Here is a 13,155-nt window from a genome sequence, read left to right as displayed (position 1 = left end):
AAAAGAATCCTTGGGAGGTTTTATGATTGAATCCTATGTGAAAGAAGGAACTGGAGAAGAGGGAAATTTTGTTAGTGGGTGTTCTTAGGAATCAAGACAAATAAAAGTGACTCACATGCCATGTATTAGCGATATGCTTAGAATGGTTTGGGGACCCCAAAGGTAGCATGACGGTGAGGGCAGCCTGTTTCTAAGGGAGCCTTAAGGTTTATCTCAGAAATTACAAATAAAAAGGAAGCATTCCCATGCCCAATAAATAAAGTTTGACTTGGACGATCCAAGATGATATCTTAAATTTGTTCAAAGCCACAGACTTTCAATTCCTGGAAAAAGTTATTTTTAACCTTTTGGTAACAGAAAGAACGAGGGCAAGTGGGAAGTAGCTACTTAATTATATTTCTGAAATGGTATCAGTTTGAGGAAAGATCTCATATGCTTGTGTATTTGTATACTAAGTGGCTGTCTATACCAAGCAATTTACTTTGCTATTCACTTGATAAGAAATGCATTAAGATTTCACTTATGCTTTAGTTTCCATTTTTTTTTAAATGCAGAGGAAGTAGCCCCTTACCCATTAATCTATGACCTAGTTGGATTCAAAAGGAAATTTCATAAGAGTACAAAATATTCCTTTAAGACTGAGTCTGGACTCAGGGCCAAACATAGCCAGCCCCCATGGGCAGCCTGTGTTTTCCTTCCTATTAAAAGATGGTCTCAGAATAAGACTATTTCTATTATAGAAGCAGTGGCAATTTAAATTGCATTTCTAAATATGTTCAAGTCAGTAACTTTAAAAATTCATATCCAAACTTGTATCACTTTCTTTTTTTTGACTTATTTCCTAGTCTTTTTATTTTATATTTTTAACATCTTTTTTTTTTTTTTTTTTTTTTTTGCGGTACGCGGGCCTCTCACTGTTGTTGCCTCTCCCATTGTGGAGCACAGGCTCCGGACGCGCAGGCTCAGCAGCCATGGCTCGCGGGCCCAGCCGCTCCGCGGCATGTGGGATCTTCCCGGACCGGGGCACGAACCCGTGTCCCCTGCATCGGCAGGCGGACTCTCAACCACTGCGCCACCAGGGAAGCCCTAACGTCTTTATTAGAGTATAATTGCTTTACAATGGTGTGTTAGTTTCTGCTTTATAACAAAGTGAATCAGCTATACGTATACATATATCCCCGTATCTCCTCCCTCTTGCGTCTCCATCCCACCCTCCCTATCCCACCCCTCTAGGTGGTCACAAAGCAACGAGCTGATCTCCCTGTGCTATGCGGCCGCTTCCCACTAGCTATCTGTTTTACACTTGGTAGTGTATATATGTCCATGCCTCTCTCTTCATCCTAGCTTACCCTTCCCACTCCCCGTGTCCTCAAGTCCATTCTCTACATCTGTGTCTTTATTCCTGTCCTGCCCTTGGGTTCTTCAGAACCCTTTTTCTTTTTTTTTAGATTCCATATATATATATGTGTTAGCACACGGTATTTGATTTTCTCTTTCTGACTTACTTCACTCTGTATGACAGACTCTGGGTCTATCCACCTCACTACAAATAACTCAATTTCATTTCTTTTTTGGGCACAGTAATATTCCATTCTGTATGTGTGCCACATCTTCTTTATCCATTCATCTCTTGATGGACACTTAGGTTGCTTCCATGTCCTGGCTACTGTAAATAGAGCTGCAATGGACATTGTGGCACATGACTCTTTTTGAATTATGGTTTTTGCAGGATATATGCCCAGTAGTGGGATTGCTGGGTCGTTTGGTAGTTCTATTTTTAGTTTTTTAAGGAACCTCCATACTGTTCTCCATAGTGACTGTATCAATTTACATTCCCACCAACAGTGCAAGAGGATTCCCTTTTCTCCACACTCTCTCCAGCATTTATTGTTTGTAGATTTTTTGATGATAGCCAGTCTGACTGGTGTGAGGTGATCAAACTTGTATCACTTTCATCTTGACTTTTTATACTCAAAGTAGTTCATGAATTGCAAATAATATTCTCTCCCTAATTCATTTTTGTTGGTTTTTTGAACCTTATGGACTGTGCATTGATTTGTGAGATGTAAATTAATTCTTCATTGACTTTTGCCCTGGAAAGTTGATGTTATAGCTTTTCCTTAATTTTTCTATCCATTCCGGAAGAAGAATAAAACAATGTGTCTCCTCGCCTCTTAAGAATATTTTGAAGGTTAAGATGAAATCAGTTAAGTTTTTGGTCCTCCTCAGAGGACAATGCAGATAAATAGCAAATGTTTAAAACTTGATTATTCCACTGTGCTACACTGAGACATTTTGTGCAGTCTCTGCAGGTATAATTTGGCACCTGTATTGTCTTGTTTTCTAAGACATAAGGAAATTGAAGCCTACAACTTGTAATTCTATTTCTTGTTAATGATGGAGCTGAACTTAGAGCCTGCAGAGCAAATAGCGGTTTAAATTAGTCTGGCACTTGAAATGAACAACACAAATGGAAGTTTCACTGTGGGGGAAGCATTGAATTCGATCTAGATTTTATCCAAGGCTGGTACTTACGTTTTCAGGTAAATCTTGCTGAGTCTGAGAGACGTAACATTCTTTTTGATATTCTTCTTTGACAGAGTAAACATCAGGGTATTTTTTTTTTCCCCCGTGGTGTTCTGTGTGTATGAATTATGGTGGGGGAGGGGTGAATTGTTATATGGTGTAAGTTGTATAATATGGTATAAATGATTGACTATGAGGCTTTTGTTATTTAATCAGAATTAAAGGTACCATTCAGAAATTGTGTTTGTTTTCTAGGGACACAACCAAATCATAACATATAGCAGACCAATCTATTTTTGTGTGCTGTGTGGTCTTATCTTGCTGCTTGATGCTGGGGCCAAAGCCAGGTACCCTCCCACTTACATTGTGTATGGCCTGAAGCTCTTCTCTCCAGGGTCTCTCCAGTCGGCTAGGGACTTCTTAATAGGTGAGTGAGTTCATTTGGGGGTTGTGGGGAAGAATATAGAGGTGGGAGGGTATTCCTCCCCGTTATTTTTTGAATCCCTCGTTGGATAAATTTTCTTACTTTATTATTGGATCAGGAGATGTGCATTTTTTCTCTTGGCTTGCACACTTTCAGAAGACGGCCTGGGAGGCAGAGCCCCAAGCATCCAACAAGGAACTTATTCTAAAGGAAGTTGATATCCATGAGCAGGGAGCCGCAGCATCGCAATATCTGAAGACTGGTGGCTGAGGTGCCTGACGTGTGGCGTCAGTGGGGCTCCCCAGGGTGGAGGCGATTTTGCCATTAGGGTGGCAGCCACAGCCCCATCTGCACGGCACAGATGCTCTGGTAACGTGTGAGTGGACATGGTTCTCAGTCCAGATGGAGTCCTGGATGTGCCGTCACCCAGCCTTCCATTGGTGCACTTTACTTGCCTTAAGGTCTAGGCGGTGTTTGATGTAAAACGCTCCATGTACACAAGTGACCTTCATAATACAATGGTGTAGAGCCCCAACTTCGGAGCCAGATGGCTGGCTGTTTGAATTCCATCTCTGCTTCTTTACTAGTTGTGTGACCTTGAGCAAAATTCAACTGTGATTACGGGGACGAAAATAGTACACACCACGGAGATTGTTGCAGATTTTAGATGAGTTGGTATATTTAAACACATAGAAACGTGCCTTTAACCAGGTATTAGCTATCATCATCTTTATTATGCGAAGAGGCTGCCCCACTGTGGGCCCGCAGCTCCGAAGACTTGACTGACAAAGCTCTGAGAATTCTTGTGATGACATCCAGAGGTTTCCACACCTGCTGACTTGTGATTATCTGATCCCATTGACTGGATGAGTTGATAAAGGACAGTTACCAAAGACACCACCCCCTAGATCTGCTACTTGCCAGCCAGAAATTTTCCTCAAGAGGAGGTTGTCAAAGCCATCATTAGGACCAGCACAAGAGAGAAACAGGAACTGAGTACGTGTGAGGTTGTCTACCATCACGTGTCTGAAGATGCTCTTGTACCTGTCTCGCGGAGGAAGTGGTTCTCCTCTGGCTGGTGCTGGGGCATGTGGAATAGCGGCTGGAGTTGTGCCTTATGGGTGATAATCTCTGTTCCCCACCACCACTCTCGGTTTCTGCTCAGACCGCCAACGTACCACAGTGGAGAGAGGAAGCGGAGGGGCAAGGGAGACAGGGAGATCTGGTGTCTGCTGCCTTATTCTGCTCCCAGGGAGGAAGGGGTTGAATGCGAACCAAGGGTAGGAGATGAGTCCAGTGGCCACTGAGCAGGCGGGAAGGATGGAGGAGCCCTTTGTCCTATGTAATCCAAGAAGAGAACATCAGATAACAGAACAATACAAGGAGGAGAAAGCACAGTGACAAGAGACAAGGAATCTGGGGGATAAAATTGGCACAAGAAGAAAGACAAGGTCAGTGGTGGGACTAGTTGCTTTTGTAGGCTGAGGGGTGAATTAAGGAAATAGAAACACTCAGGGTGATATTCTTACATAATTTATTTTCCTTTTATGATCTTTCATATATGTTCAGAATATCACTTCTCTTTCATTATAAGGGAAAAAAAAATTTTTTTTTTCCTCCAGGAGGAAAGTGAAGGGCCTTCTTAGTCAGTGCTCATGTCCTTTGCTGACCTCTGGGCTGAAATTTTTATTATTTTCCATTTGGGTAACTTCAGCAAAAACCTATGAGCGAGACTGGCTTTGTAATCATCCTTTGGATGAGAAAGCCGAGAGGTCTTCAGTTCTTAGAACCGTATTTCAAGTGGAGCGGTAGCAAAGCTAGAGTGTGCCCTGAGGAATGTGGCCTCATGGGCTACACTGGGTCTGCACATGGGGCGAGGGAATGGGGGCGTCCAGCCTAGAGGAGAAATGCTTGAGTCCTAGAGGCACATGTGATGGCTGTAGGTGGTTCAAAGGCTGCCAGGCCAAAGTGGGAGGGATTTTGTTCTCTGTTGTTCTCTGTTGGTGTAGCTGTAGTAACTAAGTCCCAGTGGCTGGTGGGTGGATTTCGGCTCACTGGAAGACTGGTGTTGTGGTTTGGTGTAGAGCTGTCCAATAGGGCCGTGGGTTGCCTAGTGATGGGAGAAGTTCCCTGACGTGGGAAGAGCTCAGGCAAGATGAGACAGCCATCACTTGTAGAAGGGTTCCATGCCCTGTATGGGCTCTTTATCAGATGTGATGGGTCCTTTTTCAGATGTGAGAGTTTGATGTTTTATTTTAGTCTTTAGGACCATAATCCCTTACCTACACTAATGCAGCTTCAAGGACGTAACCCTTGGAGATGGTGGAGGTTTTGTAACCAGCGACTGAGATGGATCCACCGTCATCTGCCCTCCGAGACTCACATTTCCATGTCTTGTGTAAAGACTTGTCTCTTGGCCCCAGGAATCCGTGTCAGCAGTGTGCGAATACAGAGATATGGCATGTAGGAGACACACAACGCATACAGTCATACCAAGTTCAGAGTCTTGGTTTTACTTCCGTGTTATTTTAATTCTGCTTACCTCCCCCAAGCCCCAACCTGCAGTTACAGTAATGAATATTACTCTTCACATAACGGAAGAAAGAAGCAAGTTCCAATGTTTTTATTATGCATTGTGCTTGGAAAGAAGTGGAACTGTACCAGAAGTTTCTGCACTTATGGTAATTATTAGGAAACATGAGGAGTAGGGAAGATGTGAGAGAAAATTACAGACCCTCTCAGCAGTATGCTTAGAAAAAAAGTCTTTGTTCACAGGGAAAGTTGCCAACAACCACAGGGACTTTTTGATTTTTTACTTATGGGAAAAAGGACAAAATCATTTCGGCAACTTCAAGCGGAGTTTTCTAGCCGTCCTCCTGATGCTTCTTCATTCACGTGCGCTGCACCCTGACATTCACGTGGCCTCCGCCTTCTTCTGATTCCACCTGCGCAGCTCTGACTCTAAAGACGAGAGGTTTCCTCTGTACTTCATCCTGCGGGAGACCTAGACCCTGGGCTCCCCGTCAACAGCTGTCCGTCCTGCACTGTGTCGTCTAGCTCCTGCTCCGCAGGCACAGCCAGAGGATCTTCAGTTAGGACTTCCTCGTGGCTCGTACCATTTTATTTTCCCCCAGCATCATTCATCGTGTTCCAGTGCTTTGCACTTTATTAGTTTGGGTTTTATAGCCTAATGTATTTCTTATAGAGAATACTTCTTTACCCACGTTTTGCTGGTATTTGTCTACCATTATTCCATTATTTCACGCCCATACTTCTCTCTGTAGTTCTTCGTTTTTGGTAGTTTTCATTGCACACAACACTTGAGAATGTGGACTAATGCCCGTGACGAATGCAGCGTACCATCTAATCTTCATTGCTGGGTTTTGAGTCCCAAACTTAAGAAGAGAACTAGTCAGTTTGCTTAAAATCATGTGAATTAAAATGTTCATGCTCAAAACGGTATGTCCTGCTATTAAGTGTCTGTTTATTTCTTATATCTTTCCTTTCCTATAAAAACTGAAAAAAGGGGCTTCCCTGGTGGCGCAGTGGTTGAGAGTCCGCCTGCTGATGCAGGGGACACGGGTTCATGCCCCGGTCTGGGAAGATCCCACATGCCTCGGAGCGGCTGGGCCCGTGAGCCATGGCCGCTGAGCCTGCGCGTCCGGAGCCTGTGCTCCGCAACGGGAGAGGCCACAACAGTGAGAGGCCTGCGTACAGCAAAAAAAAAAAAAAAAAAAAAAAAAACTGAAAAAAGAAATTGTCATATAGTTATGACTAGCAGATCCGTATTTGTGTCTTGTTGCTGACTTTGGTTTTTTTTTTAGCTTTATTGAAGTACAGTTGATTTCCAATGTTAATTTCTTCTGTACAGCAGAGTGACTCAGTTAAACATATATATATCAGTATATTCTTTTTCTGTTCTTTTCCATGATGGTTTATCACGGGATATTGAGTACAGTTCCCTGTGCTCTACAGTAGGACCTTGTTGTTTATCCGTCCTATATGTAATAGTTTGCATCTGCTAATCCCAAACTCCCATTCCTTCCCCCGACCCCCCCTTGTTATTGCCGGCTTTGATTGAGAAACGTATTACTCACAGATGCTTTGGGTTTTCACCATATAGTTAAAATCTTGCCACAGACAACATTACAACAAAATCACCATGTGTGTCAAAATATGGCTCCAATCCCAAACAAAGGCCCGTTTATCATAGCCATGTTCATTACATAAAATTTTATTTCCACACATTGTTGGAACAGTTTCTTGGTATTGTTGTAGTTGGGTTTGCCCCATTTTACTGTAGTGGGGTTAACCCACGATTAGCCAGAGAATGGCACACATAAATACTCTCATCCCTGCAATTCCACTGTGGAAAGTTTGCGTTTCCAGTTTTTCAGAAATAGCTGAAACGCGGTCCCCATCCTCCCTACCTGCCCTTTTCACTGCAGTTTATACATGGGGTTTGGACATAGTTCCATGTTTAGGTGTCTTAGATTTCAAATCAACTTTCCTTAGTTTTATTAGGGTTTACCAGTATCAAACTTCATTGACTTTCCACCCAATAAACTGAGACAGAAAGGTAGACAGATGTACTGTGGCACCACTAATGGGAGTTTCTGTGTTTCTCTGAAACCCAGCTCAAATAGGATCGAGAAAGAGAATGATGGGGAAATTGCTGTAAAATGCAGCTCGACGATGCGTTATTTCCCTGAACAAATGATCTCTGTGAAACACTGGATTATAACGTATGGATGTTTCATCCAATTGCATTGTTACGGTTTGGGAAGCTGCCAGTTTTCCTCTCGTCAGGCAGGGTCCCTTTCACCTCCCAGGTGACGTGCGCCACCTGAGAAGCAGGCCCTTCAGTGTCGCACCGTCATGGCTGTGAGATTTCTTAGTTCATCACCACTCTCCCTTGCTGCTCTGTGGGTCTGAGGTTCTGACTGAAACCTGAGTCTCCACCGGGTATTTAGAACAGAACACACACAGCAACTCAAGCCCTGGAGGTGATAGAAGCACAGAGCAAGGAGCCTTGCAGGAAGAGACCCTCTAACAACTGTGCTTGGGTTTTGCATGATCATGTAATTTCCTGGTCCTCTTTTCCCATCTCATTTCCCCTAAGTCCAAGTCTGTCATTGCGAGCTGAAGGCGGATCTACTCTCCGCCCACCATCCCCATGTGTCTGCTCAGTCCCAGGCCTGCCTCTTCCTCAAAAGCAGCGCCTTTATTATTTCCACGGGCCTGTGCGGCTCAACCTCCAACCTGCTCCAGTGGGTAGGGGAGAGGAGGCCGTATCGCCTCCAGGACCTGGGTGGGGTGGGCTGGGCTGAAAGGGGGGGGAGGGAGGTGGGACTGCAGCGGGAACCTCGGCCACCTTTCCCGCACGCTTACCATCAATTTTGTCTGTTCACTTCCAGTATTTCTATATTGCTTCCCTGCAATCTCCCTCCTTGGGCTCTTCCCGCAGATCAACACTTTCTGCATCTATCTTTTGGAGCAAATTGACATGCTGTTTTTTGGAGGTTCTGGTAAGTCTTGTTCATTCTGTTCGTCCTGTAAAAAAGTCTGAAGTTCAGATAAGGGCTAAGTAGCCTCAGGCGTGAAATGAGGTCTGGACAGTTAGGTTGTCCTGAGCCTTTGTAGGACTTCAGCTCTGGTCCGTCAGGTTGATGGTGGGCCCTTCTAGATTCCTTCATCCAAATTGAAAGTGGTCCACCCAGCTTGACACAAGCGGAAAACAGGGAAGCGTAGAATTCCATGAGCTTTGCACTAGGTTTAAGGCTCTTCTAAGTGTTCTTTGGAAAAGCCGTATGTGTGACTGTGTGTGAATGTGGGTGAGTGGAGGTGAGTGTGTGCGCTGTGTGTGTATTTGAGCATGTACACGTCTGAGTTAGTCTGGGAGCGTGTGCGTGAGACATTGTGAGTGTGTGTGGTGTGCGGGCCTGTACAGACAGGCGACCTGTGTCCTTTCATTTGGTGTGTACTTTAGATTCCAACCAAGGTGGATGAAGCTTCATCTAATGCTTACTTGGAGACTTTAATCAGATTGCTTACCTTTAAAGTTTACTCTTCTCTAAATGGAGACTAACGTGCTGATCTCATAGTGTTGCTGTAAGGATTCCATGAAATCTGTACATAAAGCACAAGACCATAGAGGGCAATTAATTACTGCTGCCACCTCCTTGTACACACACAGACACACACTCACACACACAGGAGTGCTTTCTTGTTCTTTTTATCTATCTATTTATCTGTCTATCATCCATCTCCCTCTGTCCTTATCTCTGTCTCCAGCTCCATCCCCATCTCCGTCTCCATCCCCATCTCTATCTCCATCCCCATCTCCATCCCCGTCTCCAGCTCCATCTCTCTCCTTTCTTCTGTTGAAATGGCCATCCCTGAGATTTCCGGGGCCAGCAGCTTCCAACTGTAAGCGACAAGGTCTCCCCACCTCCGCACTGCCTGGTTCACACAGCCTTCCAAGAATGCTATCAAAAGTTCTTTCTATCTGTGGTCCTCCTGAGTTGTTAGGTAACGGTCAGTGTCTTTCTTGTACTAAGAGTCGCTCAGGGCTTTTTGACTGCCCCGTAGATTGATTTTTTTGCCCCTTTCACAGGCATTTTGCATTTGAAAGCTACAAACTTCATTTCTTCTTTTTTTTTTTTTTAATTTTTACTGGAGTATAGTTGATTTACGTACAAACTTCATATCTTACAACATTTACTGACCGTGAGACTTGCCAGTCTAGAAGGGAACTCTTGACGTTTGTGTTCCAGCTGTTTCGGGGATGCTGTCGGCCGTTTACAGCGTGGCCCGGAGTGCTTCCGCCGCAGCTGTGCTGCACGTGTTCTGCTTCAGCGCCGTGAAGGTAGGTATGAGGCCCAGGGCCTTCTTCTCACATCCACTGAATTCACGGTATTTTAAGTAAACAAATGTCTCTTCCAATTTCAAGAGAAATGGGATCTGGGCACATTCGCAATAACAGGGCCTGGCGGATGAAGCCTCGGTGGTTTAGAAGATGCATTAAGATACCCAATTTGCCACGGAGCACAAAGCCCACCTGGTCTGACCCCCTGCCCTCTCCAGGTGTCTGCCTGGCTTGGTCAGTTACTGACACTGGGCGGGGCTTCTGCTTAACATGGTAAAGGGATACAGTTGCATCAAGCTTTATGGACAGAGAACGGGAATGGCTATGACAGTAAAAAATTTTAGAATCCAGGAAACAGATGGACCATAGATTTATCCAGATGGAGAAAGTTAAAACCCAGGCTGGCAGCAAGGGAAACCTACGATGATGAAAAAACAAGGTAAGCTTTAACTTTAGGAAAACAGCAAGAGGTATCAGAAAAGCAAATGGTACATGCGTAGCTCAGCTGTGAATATTTTGTATCTATGGCGATCTAAATAAGAGTTATAACTGTAATGGCAGAATGGGGGAGGTGAGTGTGTGTGTGTGTGTGTGTGTGTGTGTGTGTGTGTGCATGCGTGTGCCCCTCTTGGGGAGGTCTTTTTTTTTTTTAACATCTTTATTGGAGTATAATTGCTTTACAATGTTGTGTTAGTTTATGCTGTATAACAAAGTGAATCAGCCATATGTATACGTATAGCCCCATATCCCCTCCCTCTTGCGTCTCCCTGCCACCCTCCCTATCCCACCCCTCTAGGTGGTCACAAAGCACCAGCTGATCTCCTGTGCTATGCGGCTGCTTCCCACTAGCTATCTGTTTTACATTTGGTAGTGTATATATGTCCATGCCTCTCTCTCACTTCGTCCCAGCTTACCCTTCCCCCTCCCCATGTCCTCAAGTCCATTCTCTACATCTGTGTCTTTATTCCTGTCCTTCCTCTTGGGGAGGTCTTTTTTTTTTTTAAGGTTTTTAAAATAACATTTATTTCTTAAAAGTTAACATGTGCATAATAGGAAACCAAAGAACACAAGAAGCAAAAAACAAAGTCGTCCATCATCACAAGTCTTGGGGAGGTCTTAATCTTGTCTTCCACATTAGAAAGTCAGCAAATAATATCTGAAGTTGAAAAAAAATCAAGAAATAACAAAACAAGCATGTTATCTGGAAGTATGGAAGTAAATAGACGATGAAACAGGTGAAAGTCCCTGCCTTTGGGAAGCAGGAGTTGGAGCAAGGAGATGGATGGTGTGGGCAGGGGACCACTGCTGTTCATCTAGGCATGTAGAACTGCAGAAGGGCTATGAAGTCTGAAATCAATAGCACATATAACGTGTTAAGGGGCATCTTCAATCAGTAAAAAAGTAATTAATTTATAGTATACATATTTCTTGACTTTATGGACACCCTGCCTTTAATGTGTTACACCACAAGTACCTCTTTGATAAAATAAAAATTAAATGTAAAACAGTAAATAATATATGTTCCAAAGGGTTTTAAATATATATTATATGACATTTATTAATTAACTTTTTAAAAGGTTAGCTTAAAATCATATTAAACTCATCAGTGTCAATGGCAGAAAGATAATTGTTTATTCCCCTTTGTGGAAGAGAGGAATTCAATAACATTATCTTCTGATGTATCACATTTGAATTTCTCTGGGGTAATCAATGGCATAATTCCCTCCCTCACTCCTTCCATCCTTTTCATGTGGCTATTCTTTTTTTACATTAAAAAAAAAAGAGAGGGGAAGGATCTTTTTTCTAGTACACAATGGTAATGTACATGCTTGTGGTGGCTCTGTTTGTTACCACATTTATACTGTCATGTAGAACAACAGTTATATAATTAAGCAGTGTTCCTGGGTTCTTTCTTTTGAACTACATTCCTTTATTCTGTCACAAGACCCCAGGGATTTCATTCAGGAAAACTCCTTAGGTGTTTTCTGAAAACCTCTTTCCACTGCCCTTTGTTAAAGGGCACATGACTGCCTATAAAATTCGGGGGCACAAACTTTTCCCTTACAGGACCCTTTTATAATTTGCTCTGTTGTGTTCCAGTCTCTTTTTGTTTATATATTTATTTTTTTATTAATTGTTTGAAAGTCTGGTTCATTGAGATATATACTTTGTATGCTGCAAAATTCAAGTTTTTAATATATATAATTTGGTAAGTTTTGATACATGTATAGAGTCATGGAACCAATGCCACAATCAAGTTATAGAATATTACCAACTCAAAGGTCCTATTGTACCCCTTTGTGGTCAGTCTCTTCTCCCTATGTCAACCTTTGACCACAACTCATATGATTTTTATGTTTATAACTTTACAAAATCAACTTTATACAATAAAATGCACTAGTTTTAAATGTACAATTAGATGAGTTTTGATGAATGTGTCACCATCATAGTCATGATGTAGAACAATTCTACCACCACCAAATTTTTCTTCATCCCCCTCCCCAGGTGCAGGTTCCTGCAGCCACTGATCTGCTCTCTGTCATTGTAGTTCGCTTTTTCTAGAACTTCACATAAATGGAATTACGCAATATGTAGCTTTTGAAGTACTTCTTTCAATTAGTGCAATGCTTCTGAGATCCAACAATGTGTCAGTAGTTTTTTTTTATTTTTATTGCTGAGTAGCATTTCTGTGGTTATTTCCAGTTACTGAAAATTATGAATTTTATATATATATATATATATATATATGCATATAACTTCATAATAAACTGCCAAACTGTTGTCCAAGGTGTCAGTACTGGTTTCCATCCCCCTATAATCTCTGAGATATCCAAGTGTTCCAAATTCTTTCTAGCACTTAATGTTGTCAGTTTTTAAAAGTAGTAGCCATTCCAGCGTGTGCTAGTATCTAACTGTGGTTTTAATTCGTATTTCTCTAATAACGATTATTGTCGAGTCTGTTTTCATATGCTTGCTTGCCATTTGTGAAAGATCATTGGTGAAAAATCTGTTAAAATCTTTTACTCATTTTAAAATTGCATCGTATGCTCTTATTATTAAGATAGGAGTTTTTTTACATATTCTGGATATAAGTTCTCGATCAAATATATATTGCTCATATATTTTTTTCCAGTTCGTGGCTTGTACTTCCATTTCATTAACATTATTTTTCAAAGAACAGAAGTTTTAAATTATAGTGAAGTTAAATTTATAAGTTATTTATTTTATGGTTTGTACTTTTTATGTTCTATCTAAAAATATTTACCTAACGCAAGGTTACAAATACTTTTTTCCTAAAAGTTTTGTAGCTGTAGCTCTTACATTTAGATCTATGATC

At 42.3% G+C, this 13,155-nt stretch overlaps 1 protein-coding gene across 1 annotated transcript in view; it reads left to right on the top strand.

The window, feature by feature from the left end:
- PCNX2 (pecanex 2) overlaps positions 1 to 13,155 on the top strand; it is a 279,402-nt gene that overhangs the window by 74,458 nt on the left and 191,789 nt on the right. The window contains exons 13-15 of the mRNA XM_032608446.1: positions 2,782 to 2,953; positions 8,368 to 8,478; positions 9,727 to 9,818. Coding sequence (XP_032464337.1) covers positions 2,782 to 2,953; positions 8,368 to 8,478; positions 9,727 to 9,818 — 375 coding nt within the window. The remainder of the gene's footprint in view (positions 1 to 2,781; positions 2,954 to 8,367; positions 8,479 to 9,726; positions 9,819 to 13,155) is intronic.

Source organism: Phocoena sinus, chromosome 16 (assembly GCF_008692025.1).
Source record: "Phocoena sinus isolate mPhoSin1 chromosome 16, mPhoSin1.pri, whole genome shotgun sequence".
Classification (NCBI taxonomy): domain Eukaryota; kingdom Metazoa; phylum Chordata; class Mammalia; order Artiodactyla; family Phocoenidae; genus Phocoena; species Phocoena sinus.
This window is presented reverse-complemented; position numbering and strand designations above follow the sequence as displayed.